General features: G+C 39.9%; 1 protein-coding gene across 3 annotated transcripts in view; it reads right to left on the minus strand.

Annotated features, from left to right (window-relative positions):
* ODAD2 (outer dynein arm docking complex subunit 2) overlaps nt 1-19,833 on the minus strand; it is a 189,273-nt gene that overhangs the window by 154,941 nt on the left and 14,499 nt on the right. For all 3 annotated transcript variants that reach the window (XM_047755183.1, XM_047755184.1, XM_047755182.1), the window contains 4 exons: nt 18,195-18,396; nt 16,987-17,093; nt 16,674-16,810; nt 13,506-13,622 (listed from right to left, as the gene is read on the minus strand). In XM_047755183.1, coding sequence (XP_047611139.1) covers nt 13,506-13,622; nt 16,674-16,810; nt 16,987-17,093; nt 18,195-18,396 — 563 coding nt within the window. The remainder of the gene's footprint in view (nt 1-13,505; nt 13,623-16,673; nt 16,811-16,986; nt 17,094-18,194; nt 18,397-19,833) is intronic.

Consider the following 19,833-nt stretch of genomic DNA (forward strand, 5'->3'; position numbering starts at 1 on the left):
AAAAAGCCAATCACCCAATGGAAAAATGGGCAAAAGGCCTGAATAGACTGTTCTCCAAGGAAGATATACAGATGGTCAGCAAACAAATGAAAAAATGCTCAACATCGCTGATTATAAGAGAAATGCTAATCAAAACTACCATGAGATACCACCTCACAACAGACAAAATGGCCATCATTAATAAGTCCACAAATAACAACTGCTGGAGGGGCTGTGGAGAAAAGGGAACCCTCCTGCACTGTTGGTGGGAATGTAAGCTGGTACAGCCACTATGGAGAACAGTTTGGAGATACCTTAGAAATCTATACATAGAACTACCATATGACCCTGCAATCCCACCCTTGGGCATATATCTGGACAAAAGTTTCCTTAAAAAAGACACATGCACCCACATGTTCATTGCAGCATTATTCACAATAGCCGAGGCATGGAAACAACCTAAATGTCCATCGATAGATGATTGAATTAGGAAGATGTATTATATATACACAATGGAATATTACTCAGCCATCAAAAAGAACAAAATAATGTCATTTGCAGCAACATGGATGGAACTAGAGACTCTCATACTGAGTGAAGTAAGTCAGAAAGACAAAGACAAATACCATATGATATCACTTATAAATGGAATCTCATATAGAGCACAAATGAACATTTCCACAGAAAAGAAAATCATTGACTTGGAGAATAGACTTGTGGCTTCCCCAGGGGGAGAGGGAGGGAGTGGGAGGGATCTGGAGCGTGGGGTTATCGGATGCAAACTATTGCTCTTGGAATGGATTTACAATGAGATCCTGCTGTGTAGCATTGAGAACCATGTCTAGATACTTATATCGCAACAGAACAAAGGGAGGAAAAAAAAATGTGTACATGTAAGTGTAACTTGGTCCCCATGCTGTACAGCGGGGAAAAAAAAGTAAAATAAAATAAAATAAAAATAAAGAAAAACCAAGAGAATGTGTCACTAACAGACCTACCTAAAAGAAAAAGAAATTTTAAAATAGAAAGGATACAATTTTTAAAAAGTAAATAGGCCAGATCAGAAGGAAGAAAAAAATAACACAGAAGACTTTTATTCTCCTCTTAAATTGTCTAAATGATGTTTGATGGTTGAAGCCCAAATTATAACATTGTCTCATACAGTTATCAATGTGAAAGAAGTAAAGACAAATATAAATGAGAAGGTAAAGGGATGTAAAAGGAAATTATGGTTTATACACATCACTCAAGTGGGAAAATGTCAAACCAGGAAATATGGTAAGTTATGTATAAGACAATAGCCTATAACCACCACCAAAAACTCTATACAAAGAGATACAGTCAAAACACTATGGAAAAAACAAAATGGAATTTAAAAAACTGTTCAGGAGTTCCCATTGCCGCTTGGTGGAAATGAATCTGACTAGCATCCATGAGGACACAGGTGTGATCCCTGGCCTTGCTCAGTGGGTTAACGATGCCGTGAGCTGTTCTGCAGGTTGCAGATGTGGCCCAGATCCGGCATTGCTGTGGTTGTGGTGTAGGCCAGTGGCTACAGCTCCAATTTGACCCCTAGCTTTGGAACCTCTAAATGCCACGGGTGAAGTGCTAAAAAGACAAAAATTAAAAAAAAAAAAAAAAAAAACTGTTCAAGTAATCCAAAGAAAACCAGGAAAAAGAAAAAATAAATGGAAGAAACAAAAAACAAAACTAAACTGGCAGACTAACATACACATAAATATAAATGATCTAACACACCAATGGATACATCAATAGAGTTTTAGAAAGTAGATTTTTAAAATGACTCAATTATGTGCTGTCTACAAGAAACTCACTTCAAATATAATGATATAGGTAGCTTGAAAGGAAAAGGAGGGAAAAAGATAAACCATGCACACACCAGTTCAAAGAAAGCAGAAAAATTTCTTAAAAGTTCTCACTGTGGCTCAGCGGGTTAGGAACCCAACACAGTGTCTGTGAGGATGCGGGTTCGATCCCTGGGCTCGGTGGGTTAAGGATCCAGGATCCAGTGTTGGCACAAGCTGTGGTGTAGGTCAGAGATGCGGGTTGGGTCTGGTATTGCCATGTCTGTGGTGTAGGCAGGCAGCTGAAGCTCCACTTTGATCCTTAGCCTGGGAATTTCCATCTGCTACAGGTGTGGCTGTGGAAAAAAAAAAAGAATATTATAAATAAGTTTATACCAATCAACTCAACAACAACTTAGATGAAAGGGAGACATTCCTATAAAGACAACCCACTAAGTTCCTCAAAGAGAAACAGATAACCTGCATAGCCCTATTGCTAGTAAGGACATTGAATTTGTAGTTAAAAACTTGCCCACAAAGAACTCTCCAGACCCAGAGAGCTTCACTGGTGAATTTTACCAAACAGGACAGAAAGAGTAACAGTTCAACACAAAGTCTTCCAGGAGGTGAAGGGGAGACAAGACTTTCCCACTCATTCTCTGAGGCCAAGTATTACTCAGATACCAAAACCAGACAAAGACACTGAAGAAAAGAAAAGTATGCATTGATAATCTTACCCAGATGCAAACCTTAACAAAATCATAGCAAATTAAATTTTAAAATATAAAAAGAATGACATATGCTGAACAATGAAGTTTGTCCCAGAAATGTAAGGTGAATTTATCGTTCCAAAATCGATGTAATTCACATTAAACTAAAAAACAAAACAAAACAAAAAAACCTCCTACATGATGAACGAAATTGGTATAGAAATATCATTTGCTAAAATCCAACATCCTTTCCTAATAAAGTTCTCAACAACTTGGAATAGAGGGGAATTCCTCAACCTTCTGTATTTCATCTATGAAAAAATCTACAGCTAACACACTTAACAACGAGAAACTGAAAGTTTCCCTTTAGCATTGGGAACAAGAAACTACACATCTCTTCAGGTCTGTACTAGAGGGTCCAGCTAGCACAGTAAGGAAAGGAAAAAAAATGAAATGACTGAAACTGGAATGGAAGTGGTAAGATGCTCTTTATTCACAGATGTGGTGATCTACCTAGAAAACCCTTTAGGCTGGAAACAGCCTAACTGCAAAGCCTGCAGCACCCTAAACAGGCACCAGGTGACAGCCTATATTTGAAAGCACAGTAATTAGAAAAAGAATGAAAGTTAACAAGGAAATCTCTTACAGTCAAATCCTAAAGTCAAACATCCTCTGATGTCTCAAAGCCTTGAGGATCTAATCTCAAAACAAAAATACACTAAAGCAGACCTTTGTGAGGCTTAGGAACTGTCAGTCTGACATGTTTTTATATTATTATTTCAGCATCTTGATTACAAATACACTCTGGGAGTTCCCCTTGTGGCTCAGCGGTAACAAATCCATCTGGAATCCATGCGGACACAGATTCAATCCCTGGCCTCGCTCAGGGGTTAAGGATCCAGGGCTGCCATGAGCTATGGCATAGGTTGCAGACGTGGCTCAGATTTGGCGTTGCTGTGGCTGTGGTGTAGCTGGCAGCTGCAACTCCAATTTGACCCCTAACCTGGGAACTTCCATATGCAGGTGAAGCCCTGCGCACACACACACACACAAAATAATACACTCTCACACCCAGCAAGTTCATCTAAATAAACAATACCAAAGGTAAATATAAGGTAATCAAAGCAATTGCCTACATGACACCAAATATTTGGATATTTAAGGTTAGGTATAGAAAACATCTAATTATCCAACATTATAATTTTATAGTCAGAGTGTTATACAAAAATATCCCCATGTACAGAGATTGTAAAAAAATAATTCACTCTACTATTAAAAAAAAGAAAGAGAAAACCCTTTAGAATCTACAAATTATGCAAAACTAATAAGTTTTGCAAACCTTAACCAAGTTTCAGGAAATAAAAGCCATATACAAAAATCAAGTGTATTTTTATATAGTAGCAACAAATAATCAGAAATTGAAACTTTGTCATTAACAAGAAGCCTCAAATAGTAAATATTTACAGATGAGTGTCACAAGACATGTGTAAGACATGCACTGGAAGTTACAAATCATTGCTCAGAGACATCCAATAAGATGGAGAGACATCCTAAATACACTAAATAATGGAGAGACATATTGTCTTCCATGAATTGGAAACCCCGGTATTGTTAAGAGGTCAGTTCTCCCTAAGTTGATCTACAGATTCAATACTACATCAATCATAATGCTTTCAGGGCTTTTATGAAGAAATTGGCAAGTTGACTCTAAAATTTGAAGGCAGGGAGTTCTGCTGTGGTGCAGGGGAAACGAATCCAACTAGTATCCATGAAGATGTGGATTCTATCCCTGGTTTCGCTCAGTGGGTTGGGGATCCAGTGTTGCTGGGAGCTGTGGTGTAAGTTGCAGCTGCAGCTCGGATCTGGCGTTGCTGGGGCTCTGGCCTACGTAGACTGGCAGCTGTAGCTCTGATTCAACCCCTAGCCTCAGAACTTCCATATACCATGGGTGTGGGCCTAAAAAAATACACAAATAAAATAAATAAGTAAATAAAATAAAATAAAATTAAATTAAATTTGAATGGACATGTACAAGATAGACAGCAACTTTGAAGACCAACAATACTGGAGGATTGACACTACCTAACTTTAAGTCTTATTTTAAAGTTACAGGAATCAGGAAATTAAAAACTACCTTGAAACAAATGATAATGAAGACACAACTGCTCAAAATCTATGGGATGCTGCGAAAGCAGTGCTCAGAGGGAAATTTATAGCAATACAGGCCTTTCTCAAAAAAGAAGATCCCAAATGGACAACTTAACCCTCCACCTAAATGAATTAGAAAAAGAAGAACAAAAAAGTCCTAAAGTCAGCAGAAGGAAGGAAATTATAAAGAACATAGAAGAAATCAATAAAATAGAGATTCAAAAAACAATAGAGAAAATTAATAAAACCAAGAGCTGGTTCTTTGAAAAGGTAAACAAAATTGACAAACCCCTGGCCAGACTCACTAAAAAGAGGAGAGAAAGAACCCAAATAACCAAAATTATAAATGAAAAGGGAGAAATCACAACGGATACAGCAGAAATACAAAAAACCATAAGAGAATACTATGAACAACTATACGGCAACAAGTTTGACAATCTGGAAGAAATGGACAATTTTCTAGAATCTTACAGCCTGCCAAAACTGAATCAAGTAGAAACAGACCAACTGAACAGACCGATCACTAGAAATGAAATTGAAGAGGTCATAAAATCACTCCCTACAAATAAAAGTCCAGGACCAGATGGCTTCACAGGTGAATTTTATCAAACATATAAAGAGGAATTGGTGCCCATCCTCCTGAAACTCTTTCAAAAGGTTGAAGAAGAAGGAATACTCCCAAAGACATTCTATGATGCCACCATCACCCTCATTCCAAAACCAGACAGAGATACCACCAAAAAAGAAAACTATCGCCCAATATCATTGATGAATATAGATGCAAAAATTCTCAACAAAATCTTAGTCAACCGAATCCAACAACATACCAAAAAAATTATACACCATGACCAGGTGGGGTTCATCCCAGGTTCACAAGGATGGTTCAACACTCGCAAATCAATCAGCATCATACACCATATTAACAAAAAAAAAATCAAAAATCATATGATCATCTCAATAGACACAGAAAAAGCATTTGACAAAGTCCAACATCCATTCATGATCAAGACCCTCGCCAAAGTGGGTATAGAGGGAACATTCCTGAATATAATCAAAGCCATTTATGAGAAACCCACAGCAAATAGAATACTCAATGGGGAAAAACTGAAAGCCTTCTCACTCAAATCTGGAACATGACAGGGATCCCCACTCTCACCACTGCTCTTCAACATCGTTTTGGAAGTCCTAGCCACAGCAATTAGACAAACAAAAGAAATAAAAGGCATCCATATAGGAAGAGAAGAGATCAAACTGTCACTGTATGCAGATGACATGATACTATACATAGAAAACCCGAAGGACTCAACCCCAAAACTACTTGAACTGATTTATAAATTCAGCAAAGTGGCAGGATATAAGATTAACATTCAGAAGTCAGTTGCATTTCTGTATACCAGCAATGAAACATTAGAAAAGGAATACAAAAATACAATACCTTTTAAAATTGCACCTCACAAAATCAAATACCTCGGAATACACCTGACCAAGGAGGTAAAGGACCTATATGCTGAGAACTATAAAACTTTAATCAAAGAAATCAAAGAAGATGTAAAGAAATGGAAAGATATTCCATGTTCCTGGATTGGGAAAATCAATATTGTAAAAATGGCCATACTACCCAAAGCAATCTACAGATTCAATGCAATCCCTATCAAATTACCCAGGACATTTTTCACAGAACTAGAACAAATAATCCAAACATTTATATGGAACAACAAAAGACCCAGAATCGCCAAAGCAATCCTGAGAAACAAAAACCAAGCAGGAGGCATAACTCTCCCAGACTTCAAGAAATACTACAAAGCCACAGTCATCAAAACAGTGTGGTACTGGTATCAAAACAGACAGACAGACCAATGGAACAGAAGAGAGAATCCGGAAATAAACCCTGACACCTATGGTCAATTAATCTTTGACAAGGGAGGCAAGAACATCAAATGGGAAAAAGAAAGTCTATTCATCAAGCATTGCTGGGAAACCTGGACAGCTGCATGCAAAGCAATGAAACTAGAACACACCCTCACACCATGCACAAAAATAAACTCAAAATGGCTGAAAGACTTAAATATACGACAGGACACCATCAAACTCCTAGAAGAAAACATAGGTAAAACACTCTCTGACATCAACATCATGAATATTTTCTCAGGTCAGTCTCCCAAAGCAATAGAAATTAGAGCAAAAATAAACCCATGGGACTTCATCAAACTGAAAAGCTTTTGCACAGCAAAGGAAACCAAAAAGAAAACAAAAAGACAACTTACAGAATGGGAGAAAATAGTTTCAAATGATGCAACCGACAAGGGCTTAATCTCTAGAATATATAAACAACTTATACAACCCAACAGCAAAAAAGCCAATCAACCAATGGAAAAATGGGCAAAAGGCCTGAATAGACATCTCTCCAAAGAAGATATACAGATGGCCAACAAACACATGAAAAAATGCTCAACATCGCTGGTTATAAGAGAAATGCAAATCAAAACTACCATGAGATATCACCTCACACCAGTCAGAGTGGCCATCATTAATAAATCCACAAATAGCAAGTGCTGGAGGGGCTGTGGAGAAAAGGGAACCCTCCTGCACTGTTGGTGGGAATGTAAACTGGTACAGCCACTATGGAGAACAGTTTGGAGATGCCTTAGAAATCTATACATAGAACTTCCATATGACCCTGCAATCCCACTCTTGGGCATCTATCCGGACAAAACTCTACTTAAAAGAGACACATGCACCCGCATGTTCATTGCAGCACTATTCACAATAGCCAAGACATGGAAACAACCCAAATGTCCATCAACAGATGATTGGATTCGGAAGAGGTGGTATATATACACAATGGAATACTACTCAGCCATAAAAAAGAATGACATCATGCCATTTGCGGCAACATGGATGGAACTAGAGAATCTCATACTGAGTGAAATGAGCCAGAAAGACAAAGACAAATACCATATGATATCACTTATAACTGGAATCTAATATGCAGCACAAATGAACATCTCAGAAAAGAAACTCATGGACTTGGAGAAGAGACTTGTGGCTGCCTGATGGGAGGGGGAGGGAGTGGGAGGGATCGGGAGCTTGGGCTTATCAGACACAATTTAGAACAGATTTACAAGGAGATCCTGCTGAATAGCATTGAGAACTTTGTCTAGATACTCATGTTGCAACAGAAGAAAGGCTGGGGGAAAAATGTAATTGTAATGTATACATGTAAGGATAACCTGACCCCCTTGCTGTACACTGGGAAAATTAAAAAAAATAAATAAATAAAGTTACAGGAACCAGGACAGTACAGTACTGGTCTAAAAAGAGACAAATGGATCAATGGGACATAAATATAGCCATTAAATGGACAACTGATTTTTGACAATAAAGGTAATTCAGCAAAGAAAGGAGAATTTTTTTTCAACAAATGATGCTGGACCAATATCTACATGTAAAATTAAAAAAAAAAATGAGCTTTGATCCGTAACCTCGTATCATATACAAAAAATAAATTAAAATGGATCATAGGCCTAAACTTAAAACCAAACATTTAAAAATTTCTGGAAGAAAGTATTGGAGAAAACCTTTTTGACAATGGGTTTGGTAAAGCTTTATTAGACAGAACACTAAAAAAAAAATTAGTAAGTTGGACTTCATGAAAAATAAAGACATTTGTTTTTTGAAGGACTAAGGAGAATGACAAGGCAAGCCACAAACTAGGAGGAAATATTTACGGATCCTATATCTGAAAGAATATATAAGCCTATATATGTGTGTGTGTGTATATATATATTTCACAACTCAATAATGAGAAACCAAACAACTCAGTAAAAAATGGGCAAAGATCTGAATATACACTTTTACCACTTAAGATATATGAATGGCAAATAAGCATATGAAAGGATGCATTCAAGAAATGCAAATAAAAACCAGTAAGATATCAGAGCACACCTATTAGAATGTCTAAAATAAAGGATTGATCGGAGTTCCCATTGTGGCTCAGTGGTTAACGAGTCTGACTAGGAACCATGAGGTTGCAGGTTCGATCCCTAGCCTCCTTCAGCGGGTTAGTGATCCAATGTTGCCGTGACCTGTGGTGTGGGTCGCAGATCCTGCTTTGCTGTGGCTCTGGTGTAAGCCGGCAGCTACAGCTCTGATTCGACCCCTAGCCTGGGACTTCCATATGCTGCAGGTGCAGCTCTAGAAAAGGCAAAACGACAAAAATAAATAAATAAAATAAAGGACTGATAGTACCATTTATTTATTTATTTTTTTTGGCTTTTTTTTAGGGCCGCACCTGCCAGCCTACGCCACAGCCACAGCAACACAGGATCCAAGCCACGTCTGTGACATACACTGCAACTCACAGCAACACCAGATCCTTAACCCACAGAGCAGGGCTGGGGATTAAACCTACATCCTCATGGATACTAGTAGGGTTTGTAACCCACCCAGCTACAATGAGAGCTCCTGACCATACCAATTATTGACACATATGTGGAACTGTAACTCTCATACGTTGCCAGAGTTGCGCGTAGACTATGACAACCACTTTGGATAGCAGTTTACCAGTCGCTTAAAAGTGAAACATAGAACCACCATACAACCTTGCCATTTTGCTCCTAGGTTTTTTCACCCAAGAGAAATGAGAGCATATGGTCTGTAAAAATAAACACCCCTAAAAGAAACATGAAAAATATGTGAGCTTAAACTTTAAAGATGCTTGCGGAGTTCCCGTCGTGGCGCAGTGGTTAACGAATCCGACTAGGAACCATGGGGTGGCGGGTTCGGTCCCTGCCCTTGCTCAGTGGGTTAACTATCCGGCGTTGCCGTGAGCTGTGGTGTAGGTTGCAGGCGCGGCTCGGATCCCGCGTTGCTGTGGCTCTGGCGTAGGCCGGTGGCTGCAGCTCCGATTCAACCCCTAGCCTGGGAACCTCCATGTGCCGCGGGAGTGGCCCAAGAAATAGCGACAACAACAACAAAAAGACAAAAGACAAAAATAAATAAATAAATAAATAAAGATGCTTGGAAGACAAAGCAAAGGAATATTTGCAGAAAGAGGGGTGAGGTAAGAGAAAAGAAAAAAATTCAGAGGATCAGTCTCAGAGGCACCAAAATCTAAATAGTAAGTTTCCAAAAAAAAAAAAAAAAGAACAAAGAAAACAGAGAGGAAAAAATGATTAAAGATGTAATACAGAAATATTTTTTCCAGTTCTGAAGGACATATGTCATCATTAATGAAAAACAAACAAAACCCAGCACCAACCATATCATCATGAAAATTACAGAACATCAGGGATAAGGGAAAATCCTAAAGGCTTGTTAGATGGGAAAAGCCAAAACAAATAGGTCACATAGGAAAATGCCTTTAAGATTCTAAGAAAAAATTATTTTCAAACTATCATTATAGAAACAACAACCAAGAGAGAAGAGCAATGATACTTTCAAATATGCTAACCCTCAATTTTTTCCTTCCTATGTGACTCTCTTACTTGGGAAGCTCTACCGAAATGATGGGGTGTGCCAAGAAAAAGAAAACTGATGAGAAGAGAGCTTCCTCAACATGATAAAGGCCACATATGAAAAACCCATGCTAACATCACATTCAATAGTAAAACCTGATGGCATTTTCCCTAAGATCAAAACTAAGACAAGCGATCTACTTTTGCCACTTCTATTCAACAGAGTCCTACATGTTCTAACCACAGAATTTGCAAGAAAAAGAAGTTTAAAACATCCAAATTGGAAAGGAAAAAGTCAACTGTCTCCGTTCACAGATGACATGATCTCATATGTGGAAAAACCTAAAGATTCAAAAGAAATTGAGTTAAATAAATTCAGTAAAGTTGCAAGATTTGATTCCGAATTTCACGTTCAAAAGTCAGATCAGATTTCAACACTCAAAAATGAGTTGTATTTCTAAATGCCAGCAATGGGCAATCAAAAAGGAAATTAAGAAAACAATTCTATTTATGATGGAGGATAAAATACTTAGGAACAAATTTAACCCAAGAGGCAAAAGACTTTTACGCTGAAAACTATAAAAGATTACTGAAAGAAATTAGACACAAACAAATGGAAAGAAAGACGTTTCATGTTCATGGATTAGAAGCTAATATTGTTAAGATGACAATGCTACACAAAACAATCTATAGATCCAATAAAATTCCTATCAAAAATCCTTGGGTGTTTTTTGCAGAAATGGTAAAGCCAAGCATTCTAAAATTCATATAGAAAGTCAGAGTTCCCATTGTGGCTCAGCAGGTTAAGAACTCCAGCTCAACAACAAAGAAATGATTTAATTTTTAAAATTGACAAAAGATGCAGGGAACTATACTCAATATTTTTTAATAACCTGCAAGAGAAAAGAATCTGAAAAAGAGTATCTAGCTACCTACCTATACATGTATAACTGAATCACTTTGCTATAACCTGAAACTAATACAACATTGTAAATCAACTATACTTCAAGTAAAACCATTTTAAAAAATTAAAATATGGGTTCCATTGTGGCTCAGCAGTAATGAACCAAACTAGTATCCATGAGGACGCAGGTTCAATCCCTGGCTTTGCTCAGTGGGTTAAGTACTGGGCATTGCTGTGAGCTGTGGTGTATGTAAAAGACGTGGCTCGGATCCTGCGTTGCTATGGCTGTGGTGTAAGCTGGCAGCTGCAGGTCTGATTCAACCCCTAGTCTGGGAACTTCCATATGCCACACGTGCAGCCCTAAAAAGGCAAATAAATAAATAAATAAATAAATAATAAATAAATAAATAAATAAATACGTAAAATGGACTTGAATAGATATTTCTTCAAAGAAGATATAGGAATGACCAATAAGCACATGAAAATAGGCTCAACATCACTAACCATTAGGAAATGCAAATCAAAACCATAATAGGATACCATGTTCAGACTTACAAGGATGTCTATAATAAACACACGCAAAGAAAATAGCAAGTGTTGAGGAGGAAGTGAAGAACCTGGGAGCTTCATTCATTGCTGGGAGAGCTATGAGACAGCTCAGCTGCTATGGAAACAGTCTGGAAGTCCCGCCAAAAGTTAAACGTGGAGTTACCATATGACCCAGACATTCTACTCCCATATTTAGACCCAAAAGAATTGGAAACAGGGACGCAAACAGGCACTTGAACAGCAATATTCATAATATTTTTCACAATACCCAAGAGGTAGAAAAAGCCAAGTGCCCATCAACAGATGAAGAGAAAAACAAACGGGGGTCTCTACATAAATGGAGCATCATTCAGCCATAAAAAGGGACGAAGTTCAGATACAGGCGCATCATGGATGAATCTTAAAAACATTATAGTACATGAAATACACCAAACACAAAAGGACAAATCATACTACCTATGATTCACTTATATGAAGTACCGGGAACAGGCACCTTTCCAGGGACAGAGCAGACTGGGGTTTACCAAGTGCTGGGGGAAGAGGAATGGAGAGTCTCAGATGATGGAAAGGACTTGGAAACAGGAGTATTGGTGGCACGACATTGTGAATGTACTTTATGCCAGAATGAGATACTTAAAATGGTTAAAGGAGATCCCGCTGTGGTGCAACAGATTAAGGATCCGGCATTGTCACTGCGGGGGCTCGGGTTCGATCCCTGGCCCAGGGCAGTGAGTTAAGGATCTGGTGTGGCTGCAGCTATGTCAGAGGTCGGCAGCTGTAGTTCCAATTTGATCCCTGGCCCAGGACCGTCCATATGCCATAGATGCGGCTGAAGAAGAAATAAATAAATATATACATGAAATGGTTAACATGGCGTATATTTTATGTATATATGTATTTGATGATGACAACAACAATGATGGAAAACTGGGGGCCAGGAAATGGGGAATCAAACACCAGGAAACAAAGAGAATCCACAAAATGATGACACAGAGCAATAGCATTTGAGCAAGAAAATGGAGCATTCCAGAAGCAGCAACATCAGAAAGAAAGTGGATCTGATAAATACCCTTCTGTGGGGCCTGCGGAATTGCCATCAGCCTGAGAATCAGCCTGGAGCACAAGTATATCACCTTAGAGTCTTGCATACCAATTTCTTACTCACATCAGCTTCAACCAAGATTTTATTTCCCCAAATATTACATTGACTGATATCTTTGTCCAGCACTATTTCAAAAACCGTAGGAGAGGAGTTCCCGTTGTGGCTCAGCAGTGACGAACCCGACTAATATCAATGAGGATGCAGGTTGGATCCCTGGCCCTGCTCAGTGGGTTGAGGATCTGGTGTCACCCTGCGCTGCAGTGTAGGTCGCAGACACTGCTCAGATCTGGCATTGCTGTGGCTGTGGTGTAGGCTGGTAGCTGCAGCGCCAATTCGACCCCTAGCCTGGGAACTTCCAAATGCCATGAGTGCGACCTTAAAAAAAAATAAGACAAAAACAAAACAAAACAAAACAAAACAACAACAACAACAAAAAAAACACGGGAGACACAAAAGCATAGTCCTCATGCACATGCAGTTGACACATTTTTTAAGGCACTCCAAGTAAGTGGTAATCATGGGATCCTTAGAAAGGATAAACACAAAACATGCAGGCTTCATTCACAGAACTGAGTCCTTTGTTCTTAGTGTAATTAATTCATTCAAAAAGGAAGATGAAAAAATCCTGTTTAGAATGTACTTTGAAATATTATACCTTTCACCCAAAGAAAATCAGAAATATTCTTAAATTGCTACATTTACAATATTTATTGCTTTATATTGTGGAAAACACTAATAATTGTAAGTACTGCCCAAAACCAGACAGCACTACGCTCTGATTTTTTTTAATATTATAGAAAGTTGTAGCCTAAAATAATGCTATTAAAGTTCAAGAGAGACTGTAAAATTTACCTGTTTAGACATATTTTCTGAAAATACTGCTGATTTTTCTTTTAAAAGTGTGACAAGGTCTTTATAAATTTCACCTTTTCTTTCATAATTAATTTCCCCCTCATCATCGGTTTTGCCCTTTGGGAGAAAAAGTTTGGAGCTGTAATTAATGCAAGAGTAATATAAGAACCCAATACATGTATCATTCACCTGTGATCAAAACCTCACACCCCAGCACACACACTGTTTTCTTCTCTAAAGGATCCAGGTGGTGGTCTTTCTACATGAAACGTACTGGCAAACCCCTCCCTCTTAACGGTACCTGGTCACTCATTCATTCTTTCATTCACTCTGCAGCCTTTACCCAGTGCCCGCAAGATGCACTTGGAACACGCTGCTTCCCAGCACAGACCTGAAAGCTCCCTTCCCTCCACTCCCCTCCTGTGAAAATGCATTATGACTTCAGGAGCCTTTGACGAAGTCATAAAAGGCTGCAAGGTTAGAATGTCACTATAGAGGAGTTTCCATCGTGGCTAGGCGGAAACGAATCCCACTAGGAACCATGAGCTTGTGGGTTCGATCCCCGGCCTCACTCAGTGGGTTAAGGATCCAGCGTTGCATAAGTAGCTCTGATGTGACCCCTAGCCTGGGAACCTCTGTATGCCATGGGTGCAGTCCTAAAAAGACAAAGTAATAATGATAATAATAATAAAGAATGTCACCATAGAAAAGCCTGTGTTTCTGCTGGTCACACTCTGCTCCTGTTCTATGTGGAGCACGGTGCCTCTCGAGGCTCACTTCCCAGGGGTCTGATCTCCCTGCAACCGTCTATCCTTCCCCCTTCCTCTGTCCCCTCTCTGGTCTCTTTCCTCATTTCGCTCTGCTTCCCTATTGCTGTTACTCCCCCTTCACCATATGTGTGTGTTTGTACTCATATATATGTAAACTGTAGTGCATTGCATATCTAACTGTATATATAAAACATATATATAAACATGTAACTAGTCTGTTACACATTTTCCTGTAGTGACTGAATAGCTTCAGTTCCTTGTCTGTTATTTTTTTAAACTGAGAAGAACATTCAGATATTTCCATTTCAAATAGAGCTGTGTGTACATTGAAAGCTTTTGCAGAAACCAAGGCTGGAAGGTCAAAAGGAAATCATGCCTATTCTTTTTTTGTGTGTCTTTTTTGGGGGGGTGGGGGGAGCTGTACCCAGAGCCACAGCTGCTGGTGTACACCACAGCCACAGCTGCAGCCACAGTCATGCCAGATCCCAAATGTGTCTGTGACCCAGACCACAGCTCACGGTGATGCCAGATCCCCAACCCACTGAGCAGGGCCAGGGAATGAACCAGCATCCTCATGGATACTAGTCGGGTTCTTTACCACTGAGCCACAACAGGAACTCCTGAGATTTTTTTTTTTTTTTTTTTTAACCTCTGTCCAACTGGAAAGGGAGATTTTGCTTTCCCAAAGTATCCGAACAAACCAAAAAAGCCAAACCCTTTCTAGGTCATCTCCTTCCTTTATGCATACATCAGCCTGGGGTCACAGATGAGATAAGCACACAAAGGCATGTCAGGAAAGATGCCTCAAGGCCACCAAAAACACACTGCTGGATACCAACCCAGGTCAAGGTGTGACCACCCTCCAAAGAGCCCCCTGCGACCACTGGGTCCCCATTAAGGATTTGGGTCCTCCCTGAAAAGTTTTGCTGGTGAGCCCCAAAGTCACACTGTAGAGGCTGAGGGCAGGGTTTTGCAGGGGAGAAAACGGAGCTGCTTGGAGCTAGGTTTTGGGAAACAGGTGTGAGACTCAAAGTCAAGTTTGTTTGTTTGTTTGTTTGTTTGTGGGGTTTTTTGTCGTTTTGCCTTTTCTAGGGCCACTTCCCATGGCATATGGAGGTTCCCAGGCTAGGGGTCAAATAGAGCTGTAGCCACCTACGCCAGAGCCACAGCAACACAGAATCCGAGCCGCGTCTGCAACCTACACCACAGCTCATGGCAACACCAGATCCTTAACCCACTGAGCAAGGTCAGGGATCAAACCCACAGCCTCATGGTTTCTAGTTGGTTTTGTTAACCACTGCGCCACAAGGGGAACTCCTCAAAGTCAAGTTTTTAATCCAGATGATTTGGAAGGCTGTGTGCCCGTTCTCAGCGCGAAGCCCACCCACTCACACTCTGCTCTGTGATGCACGGGCTGGGAACTGCAAAAGTGCATGTCTTATTGCCAGGTCAGGTGAGCTTCTGTCGGCAGGAAGCAAAAGGAAAATGGGGAGGCTGAGAGAGAAAGAAGGGACATGCTCACCCCGGTCCATCACCCCAGCAATGGCCCCTCACCCTGCAGTGGCAGTTGCTTCCAGTAGCAACAGTTGGTTCTAATATCCAGGGTTTTTTCCCACAGTCCCAGAACCAGGCTCATCATGACCCCTGAGAAGCATCAGTAACACCCCCCCGGGCCCCAGCATCACAGGTCCGGGCCCTGCTCAGCCAAATCCTGCATCACTGGGCAGTGCCCACTCCTCAGAGGTCTGGGGCCCAGTTTCATGGAGACTGCCTGGGGTGACCATTCCTCTGTCGTGTGGAGCCCTGCTCTCAGCTTGTAAGGGACCATCTCCCAATGCAAGCGGGGGCCACTCTTCAGAGGTGAAGTCCCAGCCCTGCAAGGACTTTCCAGAGATGCTAAGGTACCAGCACAGCCCCGCAGGCTTCTCCCCAGACGGCTGGGTCCTCCTTTCTTGGGGCGCCTCCCCCAGGTGCCCAGGTTCCCAGGGCACTTCCCCCAGACCCCTACATTTTAATAACCCTTCCTCCTTTTCTGTCCCCCTGCCCCCCCAGTCCTTAGGGCAGGAGCACCATCACTGTTCTGTATTATTTCAGTGCTTCTTTTTGACTTTTCTTTCCTTTAACACCTGTGTGCACTGATCATGACAAAGAGCTTTTAGTTCAGATAGTGGAATGGGTGTCTTTGAAGGCCATTTCCTAGAACACCGACTTCAGGACCTGCAAGAGGGTGCCCTGGACTGTGCTCAGGGCAGCTCACAGCAAAGGGACCTGCTCAAATCGCACAGAACAGGATTTCATTTTCTAAGGTTTGGGATCCAGTCCTGGAGATGTGCCTGCATTTACAGAGACCAAGCTAAAGACCAAAGTCAATGCCGCGGATAAAAAAAAAATTACTTACACCGTTTAAAAACACTCCTTCGTTGCTGCAAGTAAGGCACAACATTTCCGCATCGTGTGGTTTCACTAGCACATAACAAATTTCCCCTTGCATTTGTCTCCAGGGTGGGGCTCGACATCCATTTGAAAATTCATAATCTGAAACCAATGATTAGTTGATTAAAAAGAGTCCTGAAACCTCCAGTTGGAAAAGAGAGTGGCTTCAAAAAAAAAATAGGGTTGAAATTTGAAGTTTTCATTTTTTCAAATATTTAATGTAGCTACAGCAGCCTTTTGAAAATACAATATGAAAACATGTATAACATAAAATGAACCTGAAGTATAGTCGATAGATTCCAAGACTGTCTGTTCTCCCTTTCCTGAGAACTTTTTAAGCAGTTCTATGTCATTCTTAACAGTCCTAGGATTTAACCGGATTTCTCTGAAAAAAATGTTTAGAAATTCATTTTAAAGACTTTAAAACAGAATCTACAGAAAACACATGAAAGCATTGCATTATTTCAGGGGGATACCTCTTTTGTAGTTAAAACAGCAGTTAAGTTATACAACAACAAAATTAATGTTAATTTTAGCCACATTACAACCTTATAACATTGTCAAAATGTCAAAGAATTGGTGTTGGGTGTTGAATACAACATTAAATATCCTCACTTAAATATTCACTTCATTTTTTAATAATACTAAAATACTAGAAAAGCCTTAAAAAATGAACGTTTTAAACCTGACACACTCTACATGATAATTGCATTATAACTTAACAGTTTTTCTAATGGTTTAAGAGGTTTTGAAAATAACAAAGCTGGAGTTCCCATTGTGGTGCAGTGGAAACAAATCTGGCTAGTATCCATGAGGACGCAGGTTCAATCCCTGGCCTCACTAAGTGGGATCCAGCGTTGCCATAAACTGTGGTGTAGGTCGCACATGCGGCTTGGATCCTGCGTTGTGTGGCTGTGGAATAGGCCAGCAGCTGTAACTCCAATTTGATCCCTAGTCTGGGAACTTCTATAAGTGTGGCCCTAAAAAGCCAAAAAAAAAAAAGCAAAATGAAAATAACACCAATGTCAATCTGATGAAACCCAACTGGAATGTTTTAGCCACATAAACTGAAAATTTTAACATTTAGAGAGTTCTCATTGTGGCTCAGTGGGTTAAGAACCCTATGTAGTCTCTGCACAGATGTGGTGGGTTAAGGATCCAGCATTTCCACGAGCTGCAGCATAGGTCACAGCTGTGGCTCGGATCCTGCGTCACCGTGGCTGCGGCATAGGCCAGTAGCTGCAGCTCCGATTTGACCCCTAGCCCAGAATTTCCATATGCCTTGCGTGCAGCCCTAAAAAGAAAAAGAAAAATTTTTAACATTTAAAAGTGGAAAAATCATGCTCTAACTAAAATTTTACTCTAATAAAATGTAATGTGAGTAGCAACCATTTCCAAACTTTATTTTTCTTGTGTTTTTTCCTATAGCTCTTAAAGTACTTTTTATAACTCATTATTAGAGATTTCTTTTTTTAAAAAGACTCACAGTGAAATATGTTTTAGAGAATGATTGAGCAGGTGCAGGTCCAACTGCTTAAGTAGCAGGGCAATCTTCACTTTAGTTTCACTTTCAGGATCCTCATCTTTGGTAATTTTATCAAGAATGGTCAAGAGCGTGGAATCTTCATTTATTTCATTTATCACATTATAATCCAAGCCCAGAATTTTTGTTATGGGATTTCTGTTTGCTGACCCCCCCAAAAAAAGGAAATGAAAAAAATCATCCTGTTTTCTATGACAAGAAACATAAAGACTAAACAAATCCTTTGAAGCCCAAACGTGTTTCTTTCAGTAAGCTTTCTCTGATTGACCCCATTTGAATTAACACCTACTTTTCCGATTCTGCTATACCAAGAAACCGTCTGGTATCTCTTGAGATGTTCTACTTTGTTTTATAATATCATCTATATGTGTCATCTTCCTAAATAGGACAGAAGGCAAGATGGCCTTTTTTAGGTCGAATATAGGGCACTGTGCAGAATAGGCCTTCAATTAATATATCCAGAATTGATTTGAAAATAGAGCAATACTGGTCTCCTTAGAAGAATAATCACTAGAACTGCATTTGTACGTGTGGCTGTGTGTGTGCACGTGGGTGTGTACATGCATGTGCACCTGCATGCCAGTGAACAGTATTCACAAATGCTTTCTCTCCAAAATAGCACTTTTCTCAGCCTACAGATCTACTGCCAACCTTTCCCACCTGTTCCAACGGTTTATATTTTCAATGCCTTCGACATTAGAGTTGGGGAAACAAATCACACCAGTGTTTACACACATATCAAAATAACAGTAAAAACTTTAAATACCAACTCGTGATCCAGGCTGAAAGCTGAACTCAGTGATGCTGAAAATAGAAGTTGGTAAAGGCCAAAAAACTATCTGGTTGAAAATGAGGGAGAAAGGGGCAAAACCTTGCTTACAAAGGAGGATTTCAACCCACATGAACATCTATAAGGATTTGCTAGAGGAGAAAAGGGAACCCTCCTACACCAGTTGGTGGGAATGTAAATTGGTACAACCACTATGGAGAACAGTATTGAGGTTCCTCAGAAAACTAAAAATAGAACTACCATATGACCCAGCAATCCCACTCCTGGGTATCTATCCAGACAAAACCACAATTCAAAAAGACAACAGGCACCCCTATGTTCACAGCAGCACCATTCACAACAGCCAAGAGATGGAAGCAACCTAAATGTCCATCGACAGATGAGTGGATTAAGAAGATGTGATACATATATATAATGGAATGCAACTCAGCCACAAAAAGAAGGAAATACTGTCATTTGCAGCAACACGGATGTAACTACAGATGCTCATTCTACATCAAGAAAGAGAAAGACAAATACTATATGATATCACTTATATGTGGAATCTAAAATATTGCATAAGTGATCGTATCTACAAAATAGAAACAGACTCACAAACATAGAGAAGAGACTTGTGGTTGACAAGGAGGAGGGGGAGGGACTGGGAGGGACTGGGAGTTTGGGGTTAATAGATGCAAACTATTACATTTAGAATGAATAAGCAGCGAGGTCCTGATGTATAGCACAGGGAACCATATCCAATCACTCACGACAGACTATGATGGAAGACAATATAAGAACATCTATGCACGT

The sequence above is a fragment of the Phacochoerus africanus genome, chromosome 12, assembly GCF_016906955.1.
Source record: "Phacochoerus africanus isolate WHEZ1 chromosome 12, ROS_Pafr_v1, whole genome shotgun sequence".
Classification (NCBI taxonomy): Eukaryota; Metazoa; Chordata; class Mammalia; order Artiodactyla; family Suidae; genus Phacochoerus; species Phacochoerus africanus.